The sequence below is a fragment of the Cydia pomonella genome, chromosome 2 (genome assembly GCF_033807575.1).
Source record: "Cydia pomonella isolate Wapato2018A chromosome 2, ilCydPomo1, whole genome shotgun sequence".
Classification (NCBI taxonomy): Eukaryota; Metazoa; Arthropoda; class Insecta; order Lepidoptera; family Tortricidae; genus Cydia; species Cydia pomonella.
Window position 1 is genome coordinate 2,184,826 of NC_084704.1, and position 15,561 is coordinate 2,200,386.

Below are 15,561 nucleotides of genomic sequence, written 5' to 3' on the forward strand. Positions count from 1 at the left end.
GCGCACCGCCTCGGCCGAGGCACGTTTACACTGCCCGTATTGAGGACGTTGCCTCGCGCGTATGCTCGCTCTGTGTGGACCCCGCTAATAACATATTAAAAAATCATGGAGATTGGAAAATAATTAGAAGTGAAAAAATGTTTTCTCTTTTTGTATGGTCGATCAGTATAGTTCCCTCTTAAGCCAAAAAAAAAGCCGCTCTCAAACAACCTAAGTTTATCATCTCATTCTAAACGACATGTTTAAACTACATGAAACTTGGCATGAATAAATCTCTCCTGCACCAACATACAGTATGTATTTCAGGGTTGGTCCCATAGATAGTACAAGTAGCTCAGTATGACCTAAACAATAATGGGTCCCTTTCTTTGCCTTTCGTTCTGTAACATACTTTACAGTACATATGGTGCTACTTTATCGCACTAGTGCGAATATTGGCATATTACGTTACTGTGTTGAACATTTAAAGGGCCATATGTACTGTAAAACGTTGTACGATACATGTGCGAATAGATAATTCACAACTCGTGTCGATTTAAAACACTCTCTTCGGTCGTGTTTTAATTTATCGCCACTCGTTTCAAATTTCCCATTTTTCGCACTTATATCGTAATGTACTAGTATATGTATGTCTGTTTGACCCAATGGTTGACAGGTAGAAAAATGCGTCATTTGTAGGTTTATTTTTTGTTGGTTTGCGCAATTATGTTTAAATAAATAAATAACATAATCCACAAGAAAAGTTAAAACTGCTAATTAGTAACTATCCTAAAAATCTGAAAGGACTAGAATATTACAGTTCAAAATTTATTATAATGGATCTGATAAGACAATTTCATAACATAACATTTATTATAATGGTTACAAAAATACATTCATGTACAAAGATATACAAAGATAATTTAATAGCACATTTAAATACAATCTTTCTTTACAAATAACAACACACTACACAATACTGCTACATGCAAAAAAACACTTAACAAACACGCTGCAATAATTGTAAATAGCCAAAACTATGCAAATTTCTCATTTTTAGCACACTAAATACGTATATAGATCGCGTCATTCACGAAGACGCATGCCTTGACTTGTATTGCCATGTTTATTATAGGTTAAATTGGACAAATCTGCGCGTCATCGTGCATGGCACGAACTATAACAACCGTGTGTACCTACAGGTGTGCAAGTTACGGAAATTTGGAAAAACTCGGAAATTTCAGGAAAATTTTCCAGGAGTCAATGGAAACTTTCATTTTGGGAATAGAACATTTGGATTCGATACAAAAATATATACAGGGTCACCTTAGCCATTGGACAAACCCTGAATTCCCACGTAGGGTTACTTCTCAGGAATGCTCTGACGTTAATATTTTTTAATTAGAACAAAAGATATAAAAATATTTTTTTCGAACAAAAGTTATTTGCAATAATCGATAACAAAAAGAAACACACTGTGTTAATCTTTGGCAATGTTTTTGACAATTTGTTCGAAATATTTGATAATGATGACATTTTTCAAAAGTCAGAAGCTTATTAGTGTCATAAATAAAAAAGATAATCAAAAATGTCGAAGAAGGTTCCATACTATTCTTTGAAGATATTACCTTAGGAGCTACTAACACATACAGGCTGCTCCAAAGTAAAAAATGGTAATTTGTTAATTTCTTCGAAACCGCTACAACGGTTGTTATGATACTTTGTACACTGGTTCTAAATAACCTAATGCATATGTACATTTCGGCTTTGTCCAATGGCTAGGGACACACTGTATAGTTTCAAAAAAAAATCAATAAGAAATTTTGCAATTTTGGAAACTTGCCAAAGGCAAAGGATTTTGAAAATTGATCCAATTGTGTCCTTATTTTCATGCAATAAAGTACAAGCATGAATATACGGCTGATGTGCGACCCAAGTTAGGGCCTCTGCTAGCTGGCGCGAGTGCACGGAGTGGGCTTACGAAAAATAGTATGAGCGACGCTAACTGAAGCGGACGCGTGCGGCGGATTTCACCCACAAATAGCACCCGCGTGCGTGCGGGCGTCCGCGTCAGCTAGCGTAGGCCCTTAGCCTTAAGAGGCTGTCAACACCCAATGTCCTTGAAATTGATGTTACTTAAACAGTTTTTTAAGAAAGACTTTTTGTTTCAGTCAAGTAAGAAAAATACATGTTCATATTAATTATATTTCGAAGACCGTGGTTGTACTCGATACATGATTGAACGAAATCGGCTCGATAGAAAATAATTGCAAAGATTGGTCTTAAAATCACAATTAAACGGTTTTATGTCTTTATTGTTTTGACTTATGGGTCTGCAATTAAAATCACAATTTCAAAACATTTATATCTAAACCGCTGTTGAGTAAAATATTACACTAATAATCCACTTTTTTTTATTTAAATATTTTTCTTATTATTCCCTTGCCCAGGCCCAGTAACATGCGACAGTGCTATCTCATTTACTCCGATACAAATAGACAGTGTGCGCGCTTTAGGTATTGACAGCCTCTTAACTGAAGTCGGCAGATTTCTATGGTCAGGTGTATGGAGGTGACTATGGTTTGTTAGGGAAGCAAGCTTTTAATGGGCAAAATCATACAAGAATTATTCTTTGATATTGTACACTCTGTCATAAAATTTGTTATTGAAAATGTATTATTATTATGATGATTGCAAACGTTTCTATATTGACCTGAAAATTTTAACATTTCCCTGTCTATATATATTTGAAGTTATTATGTATGTAAAGTTAAATAAACATAAATTCACTGGCTTTAAGCTTTAAGTATTCGTCAACGACACAAAATTACGTGCACAAAGTCAGACACAGCCCTGCGTGAAGTGTATTTGGCATGGCGAATACATTGTATAATAAGTTACCTGACAAAATAATAGAATCGACATGCCTCAATTTGAGATATACTTATTAGACTTTTTAATAAAAAACGCATTTTACTCAATTAAAGAATATTTAGAATATAAGCCATATCTCTATTAAATTTACTGTAATGTAATTCATGCATGCTGCATGCTTAGGTTAAGATAATTTTTGTACAATATTTGCATGCCCAATAGCAGGCTGAATACACTGTTCGTAAAAATGTATTTAAGATCCACCTGACTGTATTTTAGCAAATAAATGTTTTGACTTTTATTATGATAAGAGACTGGTAAGATGAAAATACTGAATGTGTATTGAATTAAATCATGTTTCGGTCAATTAAAACTTTAACAAAAATCAACTATACATTTCAAAATAATACAATAATACCTATATTCAATGATATAAACGACATCAAGATACAATAACATTTTTGTGTAAATTGGAATCAAAACTTCATTTAATATGATATTTAAAACCATTGTTCGTGCAGGTTATTCATTAAAGTGCAAAAAACTAACTTTATTATAATGTCATTTTGTAAATCTATCAAGACTAAAATAAATTAGCAACATCACACTTATCTTTACTCCATAAAGAGATATAATGTAACATACAACGGGACCTTAGTTCTTGTATCGGTATTTCTCTTCTTTGGAAGTGGGTGCGGACGGGTCGGGCTGACTGCTCTGACTGCTTCCGCCTTGCTCCGGACCTCACCCTGTCGTCCACTGTGGGAAAATGTTGAAGTTAATGAAAAGTTCCAGAAAAATTATGTTACTAGCTGTCTTGACATATAATAATGACCCCATCTACACATAGTGTTAAGTGCAAGTTCATACATCTGCTCCTTGAGATTAGTAGTAAATATAAACTTGCACATAACACTAATGAATGTGTAAATCAATTATACAGGGTATTTCTTTAGTCACCTGCAATAATTTATGGGCTGAATCTATAGGTCATACAGAGCAACTTTTACTATGGGACTACTACTCGAAATCGCACAAAAAAAATTGACACTTCCATAGAAAATGTCAAGGTCAGACAGCCAAAATGACAGCCCATTTTTCGCTATTTCGGGGTTGGTCCCATAGTAAAAGTTTCTTAGTATGAACTATATAATTATTCACCCCGTAAATTATTGCAAGTGACTATATAACTGACTTTATTTTTAACCTCTCAACAATTCAAATTTGACTACCAATTTTTCTTGTATGGTAAGCATTCAAAACCAGAAATAAAACAAAAGCAGTTGTGTTCCATTTAGGATTTAAATTTCATTGGAGTTAATTCATACTAGTATTAGGACCATGGGATGCCAACTGTCAACTGTAACTAGATTAGTAAATAGTGTTTCTGTCTGGGACAAGAAATCAAAGAAAATAAATTCCTGTCAAAAAATATACTGTCTCTTCAACTCTTGCTTCTTAGACTTAGGAGATCCATGAAGGAACAGACCTTGAGGTTGGATCCTCCCTCTTTAGCCAGTTCAGCCTCTCGCCTCTCCATCTCTTCAGACCGCTGCTGCATGCGCTTCACCTTCTCAGGGTCCTTGACTCCGCGGGAGGCCTCCTCCTGTCGTCGCTTCTCGGCCGCCTCCACCAGCTGGCGCCGTCTGGTATCCTAGTACAATAGATTAAGATTATGTAGAATTTAGGGATAAAAACCATGAATAAATTAACATGATAAAGGGCGAAACCTGTTGAGTATAATAATAATCAAATTATGATGAATCTTAATGACTTATTAGAGGCCCGAATGACGATGTTCAACTTATGGTGACATTCTTAAAAACTCGTTATTTTTCCAACAAATAAATGTCTGTAACCTTTTGCTTCTCATGTAAAAACGTATTACATTACTCAATAAACTATTATAATTAAATAATAGTAGGTATTTCGAACTTTTTGGAATGTTCAGCCATCAGCCAGGCCAAAGTTATTGAACCCACCGATGTTTTGCAATCGATCGCATACTCTAGAAATTACGAAGTACCCGCAGTTTACTTACTGCATCTGGAGTCAAGACGTCTGCCGCTTGAGGTTTACAGCAGGATGTAAATATTCCCATTTTCGCGATAAAACTTCTGCATTTATTTAGAAAATAGCAACACGATAATCCTAATTCTCCTTCTCCTTATCAGAAAACGTCAACAAATATTAACTTGACGTTACAGATTCGTTTAGAAACATGATAAAAGAGATTGATTGCGTTCAGAAATTGAAATAAATCTACTGAATCTACTATTGATCTGCTATTTCAAACATGAGGTTATGACACTATTTTATACAAATTGGCAATGGGGCTACGCTTAGGGGCCCCAATCTGCGCACCGCACAAATGCTCCTGTGGCTCTGAGGTGGACCAGATGGGGCGCCACGGGCTTGCTTGCCAATGTAGTGCGGGTCGCCTTTCGCGCCACGCTGCACTTAATCATAATCACTTAGGCATAATCCGTCGGTCACTTGCCAACGTTCCGGCTATACTGGAGCCTGCCGGTATAGCCAGAGACGATGGCAAGAGACCAGACGGGATGTCTTTGATTCCATGGAGGATGGGACGTGTGCTCGTGTGGGACGTAACTTGCGTTGACACGCTAGCACCTTCCCATCTCCACGGTACTACACACAAAGCCGGCGCGGCGGCGGAGGCGGCCGAGGCCCTCAAAAAGCGCAAATACGGGAGTCTCGATACCAACTACAACTTTGTTGCATTCGGAGTCGAGACTTTTGGTCCATGGGGCCCGCAGCACAGGGCCTATACCGGCAATTGGCGAAACGGCTGGTGGATTGGACCGGGATAAGAGAGCTGGCAGCTTCCTCGCCCAACGCTTGAGCATAGCGATCCAGCGAGGAAATGCTGCCAGCATCCTCGGCACCATGCCACGGGAGCCCATTTTAGATTAAATTTTTTAGGTTTATAGTAGTTTTAGTTTAGTTAATTGTAGTTTATTTGTAGGTATAATTTGAAGTATTGTAATTGTATTTTTTATTTTATATAATAATATACATTACAAACACGGAAAGTTAGGTAAATTTTAAATACGTCCCAATATCGTGGAAATATTCGTTCTAGAGCTTTAAAAAAAAAGAATTAATTCAAATAGAATCGAATTCACACGAATCGGCAATAATTAAATCAATCAATACAATGAGACCGATAATACTAGCAGTTGAAATAAATAAAATGATAACGATGTCAGTATTTATAATCTTGGATCTTATTCTCAAAACTTTATAAAAGCTAAACTAACCATCTTTTTCCAAATAGACTGGACATTGGCCATTTCACTGATATCTAAGTTACTTTATGTTTCGAAGTTGTCGCGACTAAGCCTATCTTGCGTTTCAAATATAAAAAAATCGCACATAAAGCGAATTGCGAACATACGGTTTGATAAGCCAACTAATAGATCAATAATAGCAAAATATGACCAACAAACAAAATATTGAAAATAGGCCACTGGGTTGCGAATAACAGCTAATAAAATTCCCTGTTCTCCGATAAAACGCTGATTTTTGCTTATAAAATGATTGAAAATACGAAGAAGTAAAGCAATTTAAATTTTGATCGATCCCCTAAAATCCTATCTATCACATTTTTTGGGATCTCATCTAATTTCGATAAATCGTTTAGATTCGATTAATAATCGATACAAAATATTGGATATAATGGTTTTTTTAGTTTGCTCATGTACTTAATGATAAAAGAACACTAAAAGAACATGAAAAGTAACATTGAATCGATACGTTCGTTCGTTCGTTGATTAGTTGATCCTACCATCTATGACGACCGGTCTGGCCTAGTGGGTAGTGACCCTGCCTATGAAGCCGATGGTCCCGGGTTCAAATCCTGGCAAGGGCTTTTATTCGTGTGATGAACATGGATATTTGTTCCTGAGTCATGGGTGTTTTCTATGTATTTAAGTATTTATAAACATTCATATATTATATATATCGTTGTCTAAGTACCCTCAACACAAGCCTTATTGAGCTTACTGTGAGACTTGTGTAATAATGTCCTATAATATTTATTATTATTTATCTATAATCGATACTTAGCTCTAAACTTGGTTCTATCGATACCCCTGTCACCGTTTCGTCTACCGTCTACTTGATTTGTCGATAAATTCGCAACACTAGCGCAAAGTACTTTTTCGTAGTGGACTGTCGAAAATTGGAAATTAATTTATAAATACGCTATTAAATATGCTATCACGCGTAGCTTTGCGTTCAGGTATGTACATTTCAATCATATGTTTCTGGACACAACTTGTAATATACAGGGAATATGATTTTAACCTTAACCCTAAGTTACGACGTTTATGTAATCACCGATTTGACAATTGACGATCGGTTTTACCTGTTTATTCTTATTGAATAGACATTTTTTAAAGTTACTTCGCTTTTTATGCGTCATTTTATCGTAGTTATTTTATTCGTGATGTTTTGGGGCATCTTTAATTAAGTACAATTATATGTAAAGGTTATAACCTTATTTCTATACTGAACCGAGGGTTTTATTCTTAAAGTCTCCTCCAACTATATTTAACCTCATACAAAATAACGTACACGCCGCTCATAAAGCTCTTACTGCTTTATATATACATTTATATCATTACAACCAATGCCATTAAACCATTTCTAGAATCCACACACATTTATTTTGAGATCAATTAATGATTTCAAGATTAAACAGTTGACTTGCCATTCATAGATTACTGATTAATAGATTGTTGATAGAGAATAGTGGATGTCTCAAACAAAAAAAAAAGTCAGTGCTTTAATAAAAAAAAAACAATTCAAGTCATGTTAATGTAGTGAGTTAATACTCCGTTTTAATTAACTGTGTTAATTTATCTCTAAAGTATAAATTTTGGGTATACAGTAATTACCTTCAAACCTTACTGGTCTAGAGTTGCAGAGGACAAGGTTCAGTGGAGAAGAGAGATAGAGTCACTGTTTATACCATAAATATATGAGATTCAATAGATGAAGCACAAGCCAGCTGTCACTGTAACCACTTGTTTTTTATGTACGATTAGGCAGGTCCACACAGAGCGAGCATATGCGCTAGGCAATTTCCTCATGCACAATATGGCCTCTTCATGTCTACACTGGCCGTATTGTGTGTGAGGAAGTTGCTTCACGCGTATGCTCTGTGTGGACCCGGCTATTAACAATGTGTGGCCACGTTGATAAAGTCATATCGATAAACTATCAACATGTCTTACAATTTTAATTTTACTTGAAAGGATTAACTACACATAAAATCAACAGAAAATTCTTTTATTCTTTATTGTGGTTGTCAGGTCACGATTTTATTGTGATGACACAGGTTGAAACATAGGGAAAGTTCACATTTTTTATTGCAAAACATAAATAACTACTAAAATATGTTTTCCGCAATAATTGAGTTATTTTATTATATGATAAAATATTTATTATCCATTAGTATTGCAAACATACAAAGCAGTGTAACCACCAAAATGGCTAAGGCTTGAGTTTTAAAATAACACTTGCACTATATGTGCTATCGAAATTGTTGCGGGCTTGTGTTGGTCTGATTCTAAGACAGTGTTTGTTACTTTCAATCTCGCAGTGTTAAAAAGTACTGTTATTTTATCACGTGCATAAAGCTGTCCATGATTTGCCTGCTGAAAGAAAAATAATAATAAAATTAAATTGTAATGCAGAAGGCATACTATCAACCACTTTGTTTGTTTGTCTATTTGCCTCTCTCACATTATTATTATTATTATTATTAAAGCTTTATTTATTCCATATTTTGAACAGTTATATATATTATATTTTAAAAACATGAATGATAGATTTATATGGACCCCGTTTGGGTAAAAGCCTCCTCCAACTTATGCCATTTTTCACGGTCTTTGGCTGACTCCATCCAGCTTGCACCTGCGACCTTATAAATGTCTTCTGCCCAACGCCTTCGTGGCTTGCCTGATTTTCTTTTTCCTTGTGCTATAGGCCCTGACCATGTTGTTGTTTTAAGTGTCCATCTTTTATCGTTAAGTCTAGCAATATGACCTGCCCATTTCCACTTGAGTCTCAGTGCATGCTGAAGGGAATCTGTGAGTTTGGTTCTCTTTCTTATATCTTCGTTTCTTACTTTGTGTATTTTTCTTAAATGTAATAGACTTCTTTCCATCGAGCGCTGACAAACTGCAATTTTATGTTTTATTTTGTTGGTGAAAGTCCATGTTTGGCTTCCATAAGTTAGGCTGGGCAAAATGCATATATCCATTACAGTTTTCTTTAGTTTTAAGTGGTAATCCCCTTTCAAAATTTCTTTTAGTGCCCAGAATTTTTTCCAACTGCAGTTGACCCTTCTGTCTATTTCCTCCTCGTTGCTGTCTGCGTTAAAGGATACTCTCTCTAGGATAGGTCCTCTCTCACATTATTGATAGCAAAATTTTCGATATTCGCCTATGTGAATCCTGCCATCCATTAACCTGCGGGCTATCTACATATATAGATATGTAGATAAACCTGCAGGTTAATGTATGACGGGAAACCGGACACAAAACTAGCACTTACTCTTGATACTGAAATTGTATGCAAAATAAATTTTCCATAGAAATTGATTCATTTTCACTGTTCTTGAGAGTTTTTAGGCCTTCCTGCTTTGATGTATTAAATTATGTAAACTTTAAAGATAAGTCCAAAAGCTCAAATAAGTAAACATTATTTATTTTATTTTAAGCTTTATTTATTCTACAGACAAACATTAAGTTAACATTTAATTTATTTTTCTTCTGTAGACCCCTTCCTTCTGGTCTGGGTAAAAGCCTCCTCCAGTTGTATCCATCTTACTTTGTCTAGTCGTATGCTTTGCCATTCTTTGCCTGAACTAGCAACTATTTTGGCCTGCCACCTGGCTAGTGGCTGTTTCCAGAAGGAAATTATATCGGTACACGGTGGGAATAAAATAGCGCTAGATATAAAATGAAAGAAATTTGAACTTAAAATAGAATTACATAAGGTTCATATTTCTTAAATTTTATAACTTGAGTTATCAACTTCTTCCCGTCTTGTATATAAATATACTTATGTTAATATTGTCATTGCAGCGGCGTCCCGACAGTCCGCATCCACCGCGCTGGTGGCCCGCAGCGCAGCCACCGACGTCTCCGGTGTGCGAGATGAAAAGAACTTCCCCAGGCCCGTGAGAGGCGAACCCGGCAAGGTGCGCCTTGGATTCATCCCTGAGGAATGGTAAATATTAATTCTCGGCCCAATAGTCTACAATATCCATGCTCTTTATTTCCTCAAGATCATTGAATTTGCTCCAAAGCAGGAGTTAAATAACTAAATGTCAAATCATCAGTTTCTGTATTTATGTTCAGTTTTCTAAAGAGCCGCTATTGTACTTCATTAGGCGGGTCAACACAGCGCGAGCAGCCTTACGAACAAAATTCCTCGCCAAAACGGCACATTTGCCTCACCCGAGCCAATTCGCTCGGCAAAATGGCGTCACTAAGCCGTCTACACTGGACGTTTTGTGCGCGACGAAATTGCCTCGCGCGTATGGTCGCTCTGTGTGGACCCGCCTGATAGCCACTGTTTGCTGAACTGTACCCCAAAGTATAATGCCATATCCAAGTTTTGGAATTAAGTATGTAATTTTTATTGGAAAAATCACTTGATTTTTTTTTTGTATGCATGATATTGATAGAGTGTTTATTGTAGTTACCCTTATTTTTGGGGTCGGTAGAGAAAATCTGTTTCTCTATGACTCGATAACTGAACTGCAACTACATAATCTAATCTACCATTCCAGGTTCCAGTTCTTCCACTCAAAGACCGGCGTGACCGGCCCCTACACCTTCGGCGTCGGCCTGGCCACATACCTCTGCAGCAAGGAGATCTACGTCATGGAACACGAATACTACAGTGGTCTTTCCCTCTTGGTCATGGTCTATGTCGCTGCCAAGAAGTTCGGTCCCTCTATTGGTGCTTACTTGGACAAGGAAGTTGATGTAAGTTACATTAACCCATTCAGCGCTAATCATGACACGTGGTCGTGGCCTCTACCCATGTTATTTGGACGTAGCGCTACGTCCGTAGATCAAAGAATGTGTGACCAATAATATGATAAAGTATGTTCTTTCAATAGCATGAATGTGTAAAAATTTATAACTGAATAAACTGTGGAAAAATAGTAATTTGAAAATAGTATAGACCTGTGTCATGTTTGGTTTGAAGACCTGTTTGGCCTACCTTTCAAGCCGATGGTCCCAAGTTCAAATCCTGGTAAGGGCATTTATTTGGTGGTGAATATCCGTGCTCAACATATTAATCTATAATTATACTATATCAATGCTGCATTGATATAGTATAATTATAGATTAATATGTTGAGCACGGATATTTATTCCTGAATCAAGTGTTTTTCTATGTATTTAAGTATTTATAAATAGTATAAATATCGTTGTGTAAATACCTACAACAGAAGCCTTATTGAGCTTGTGGGACTTAGTCAATTTGTGTAATAATGTCCTCCTCATTCTTGCATCGGTTTCCTCATCACTGAGGATCACGGCCACTTCTATGCATTTATGGAACAGCTTTTCTTTGACAATGTGCCGCCACCTCTTTCTGTATGTAGCTGAATGCAGGGCACTGTGGAGCCTCACATCAAGGGCTGAATTTGGTCTGTCCACCTCATTGGGCTCCTGCGTCTCGGCTTATCGCCTTCGATTTTACCAGTGATCACCAGCTTTTCCAGGTTATCACTGTCTTTCCTGGCAATGTGGTCAAAATACAAAAATACACAATGTCCTATAATATTGATAATATATTTGCAGGCGGTAGAGTCGAACTGGAACGAGGGCCGCGCGCAGACCATCTCGACGCTGGAGCAGGCCATCGCGGAGGAGAAGCAGGCGCAGTGGCGCGCCGAGGGCCAGGAGCTGCTGGTGCAGGCCAAGAAGGAGAACGTGCTGCTGCAGCTCGAGGCCGCCTACCGCGAGCGCCTCATGAAGGCCTACTCGGAGGTATATGTTGAAATAAGGTTGTAAGCTACACGCCACAATTTATATTTCAAATTTAGAATATAGATTTGAACTGTTAAGTCAATCAATTGTCACTTGATAAAAAACAGTCTGTGTTGTTATTATGTTACTTATAATATATTTAGATTAATTGTATTAACTAATTTATGAAATATATTCATTGAAGATTCATCCGTTGTGCTCCATTCATGCTACTGCTCTCTGCTTAGTCTCTCTCTAACAGTATAGCACGAGAAGGATTTGGAAAAATGCACTACTACACTCATTTTTCAACATTAATTTAACCTTTTGAACGCCAAGAGCCACTAAAGTGGTCGTGTGCTGTCGTGCCTACCACGCCAACGACCACTAAAGAGGTCATGGCAGACGCTGTCAAGGCAATTTTACTGTTGACAGATAAGGTTTAAATTCGTTTCTCAATAGTTGACATATTGGCGTGTATGCCACATTTTGATATGAGGGAGAAAGCGTTGAAAAGGTTAAAAGTAACCTAAGACCATTTTGTTCTATCAGCACAAATATCAAATATTTATTCAGCAAATAGGCCACAGGGGCACTTTTACATGTCCATTTTTACAAACACTAAATTAAAAAAAAAAAACAATTACAAATATCGAATCTATGAAATAATAAATACTTTATTAGAGATGTATACTGTCTCTAAATGTCAAATTACACAAAAAAAAAACTATGATAAAAAAATAAAACCATAAAATACTAAAATTCTTTAGAGATGTATAAGTCTCTAAGTGTCAGAGATAAAATATAAAAATATATATTAAATCTTGTAGCTACCCTCCATAACAAGTCTACTGTTATTTAAGCCTTGGGCAGCGGGGGTGAAACTAGTCCTTTCGGGCATTCTCGGCTCCGTTCGGCTTAGCATTGCTCCGAGCAATTAAGGTTTGGCAAAACTTGACGTAGGAGTGATATCTCTTATGGTAGAACTGTTGCAAAAGTGTCCGGCTGTCAGCTATAAATAATAGTTCAAAATCTCTCCAGAGTAGCGCTAGAGTAGCTAAGAACCTATGCCTTATTGACGGAGTGAAGTGTGCTGTCTATGATTTGATTTCTTTTATTCAAGTATTCTAGGTATTCTAGCGCCACCTATTTAACCTTTTGACCGCCAAAGACGTCATATGACGCGCGCAGCTACAGCCCAATATCAACCGTCATGCGTACCGACAAGGTTCACGATTACGCGCCGCGTACGATAGGCGTGGCGTTCAAAAGGTTAAGGTTTTTTTGATGACACTTTTTGGTACATGGAGATGCTATTCCTTCTTGACGTCCCTTTGCGTGCACGACCACAGATAAGAAAATGACTTGGATTTTGACAACCCTAAAAAGCCGAAAGGGATAGTACCATACATAAGAAAGGGACAGCATGTATCAAACTTCGGTTTTGTAGGTAGTTTATTTTCTGTACGTACGTAATATTACTTATTCTGTACTTTGGGCATCTTGGTCAATTCTTTCATATGACACCTACAGTTTATAACTATGATAATATTTAATTTTCCAGGTGAAACGCCGCCTGGACTACCAGCTGGAGAAGTCCAACGTGGAGAGGCGCCTGGCGCAGAAACACATGGTTGACTGGATCGTGAACAACGTTACCAAGGTAATTCTGGCTTCTACGTTGCAACAAATGGCATGTGATTCTAGACCATTGCCGGTCTATAGTCTGTATCTTTAGGTATTTAAAAAGAGGTAAACAAACAATTTGTACATTTTCGGGTAGTTTTAATACTTATTGGTTAACCAACCAAATACAAAACCGCCTAGATCTGTCAGTGAACGACCTGACTTTAAACCTACATTATTTGATCATGTAATGTTTTCATCTACCCTCAGCTGCCTTAAGGAGCCATTTGAGGGTAGATTTTGTATACCTTTTTTTAAATACCTAAAGATACAGACTATAATAGGAGCAACGAATTTTCGATCGATCAAATGACGCAATGTATCGCAAATCGCATGTGATTAGGCAGGTCCACACAGAGCGAACATACGCGCGAGAAGATTGCCTCGCGCGTATGCTCGCTCTGTATGGACCCGCCTATTGAGTTGATAATATAATATAACTACACTACTGGTTTTTTTTTTCCCAGTAATTACCACTGGTAAAAGGTGGGAAAAAAATCCCAGTAGCTACCACTAGTAACAGCTAGTGGGAATAACCCGTATTAAAAAAAGTAGTTTTATTATCTGTATGCCGTTTTATCGAAACCACCATTATTTCTCGTGAGTGACGTCACTATACCAGTAACAAGTGTTAAGTTTGTTACAACAGTGAAAACTTGCACTGCACGTTTGACGTTACACTGCTATTATGACGTCATTAATGGCGGCTGTCTTTTTGGCGCGAGCATTCAATTCATCATTTAATTTTTTTTTGCCTAGAGTCAGATCAAGCTGTTAGCAACAATTTTGATAGCCAGTGCAAGTGTAAACGTCATAATTCCATAGAAGTTTGACATTTAAAATAACACTTGCACTGTCTGCTGTCAAAATCGCTGCCAACTTATCTTGGTTTGACTCTAGCAATATTATTAAGCAAACTTAAATTGGTTTATAATCCAAATTTGAATGTAACTTTGCAGGCGATCACCCCCGACCAGGAGAAGGCGACGCTGGACCGCTGCATCGCCGACCTGGCCGCACTCGCCGCCCGGAAGTAGACTTAGAACAATCTTGTAAATTTATTTAATGAGGATGTATTGAGTAAAGAGATCAGTTATTATAAAGATGTTTTATTTAAACCAAACAAACCTACCATTTTATTTGTTGGCAAGATAATACTTTCATTAATAGTTTTTTTTCCGACCTGGCAGCACTCGCCGCCCGGAAGTAGACTTAGAACAATCTTGTAAATTTATTTAATGAGGATGTATTGAGTAAAGAGATCAGTTATTATAAAGATGTTTTATTTAAACCAAACAAACCTACCATTTTATTTGTTGGCAAGATAATACTTTCATTAATAGTTTTTTTCCGACCTGGCAGCACTCGCCGCCCGGAAGTAGACTTAGAACAATCTTGTAAATTTATTTAATGAGGATGTATTGAGTAAAGAGACCAGTTATTATAAAGATGTTTTATTTAAACCAAACAAACCTACCATTTTATTTGTTGGCAAGATAATACTTTTTTCCGACCTGGCAGCACTCGCCGCCCGGAAGTAGACTTAGAACAATCTTGTAAATTTATTTAATGAGGATGTATTGAGTAAAGAGACCAGTTATTATAAAGATGTTTTATTTAAACCAAACAAACCTACCATTTTATTTGTTGGCAAGATAATACTTTCATTAATAGTTTTTTCCGACCTGGCAGCACTCGCCGCCCGGAAGTAGACTTAGAACAATCTTGTAAATTTATTTAATGAGGATGTATTGAGTAAAGAGACCAGTTATTATAAAGATGTTTTATTTAAACCAAACAAACCTACCATTTTATTTGTTGGCAAGATAAATAGGAAGCGTGCATGAACTGTAGGAGGCAGCACAGGAGCCGTCAGATTTTTGGCGCGAGGCGTAAATGTGATGTTTTTTGTTCCGTTGTAGCCCACAAGATGGCAGAACCTACTATGCACAAGAAAACACGTGACGTGTTAATGTGCATGTTTATGGTTTCGATTC

At 37.0% G+C, this 15,561-nt stretch overlaps 2 protein-coding genes across 3 annotated transcripts; one reads left to right on the forward strand and one right to left on the reverse strand.

Moving 5' to 3' along the window:
- Positions 1 to 833: 833 nt before the first annotated feature.
- On the reverse strand, positions 834 to 6,302 carry LOC133531113 (small VCP/p97-interacting protein). Of its 2 annotated transcripts, none has more exons than XM_061869240.1 (3): positions 6,138 to 6,302; positions 4,343 to 4,507; positions 834 to 3,612 (listed from the first exon to the last, which is right to left on the reverse strand). In XM_061869240.1, the coding sequence occupies exons 1-3, from the start codon at positions 6,168 to 6,170 to the stop codon at positions 3,598 to 3,600; spliced, it is 213 nt and encodes a 70-aa protein (XP_061725224.1). In that variant the 5' UTR covers positions 6,171 to 6,302; the 3' UTR covers positions 834 to 3,597. The 2 variants fall into 2 exon arrangements, with proteins under 2 accessions (XP_061725224.1, XP_061725217.1); XM_061869233.1 differs by lacking the exon at positions 6,138 to 6,302 and adding an exon at positions 4,895 to 5,056.
- A 658-nt stretch (positions 6,303 to 6,960) lies between these two features.
- Positions 6,961 to 14,667, forward strand: LOC133531128 (ATP synthase subunit b, mitochondrial). The gene is made up of 6 exons (XM_061869252.1): positions 6,961 to 7,120; positions 9,975 to 10,119; positions 10,685 to 10,883; positions 11,711 to 11,899; positions 13,443 to 13,541; positions 14,524 to 14,667. Exons 1-6 carry the CDS (start codon positions 7,093 to 7,095, stop codon positions 14,599 to 14,601), a joined length of 738 nt encoding a protein of 245 aa, XP_061725236.1. The 5' UTR covers positions 6,961 to 7,092; the 3' UTR covers positions 14,602 to 14,667.
- Positions 14,668 to 15,561: the final 894 nt, after the last annotated feature.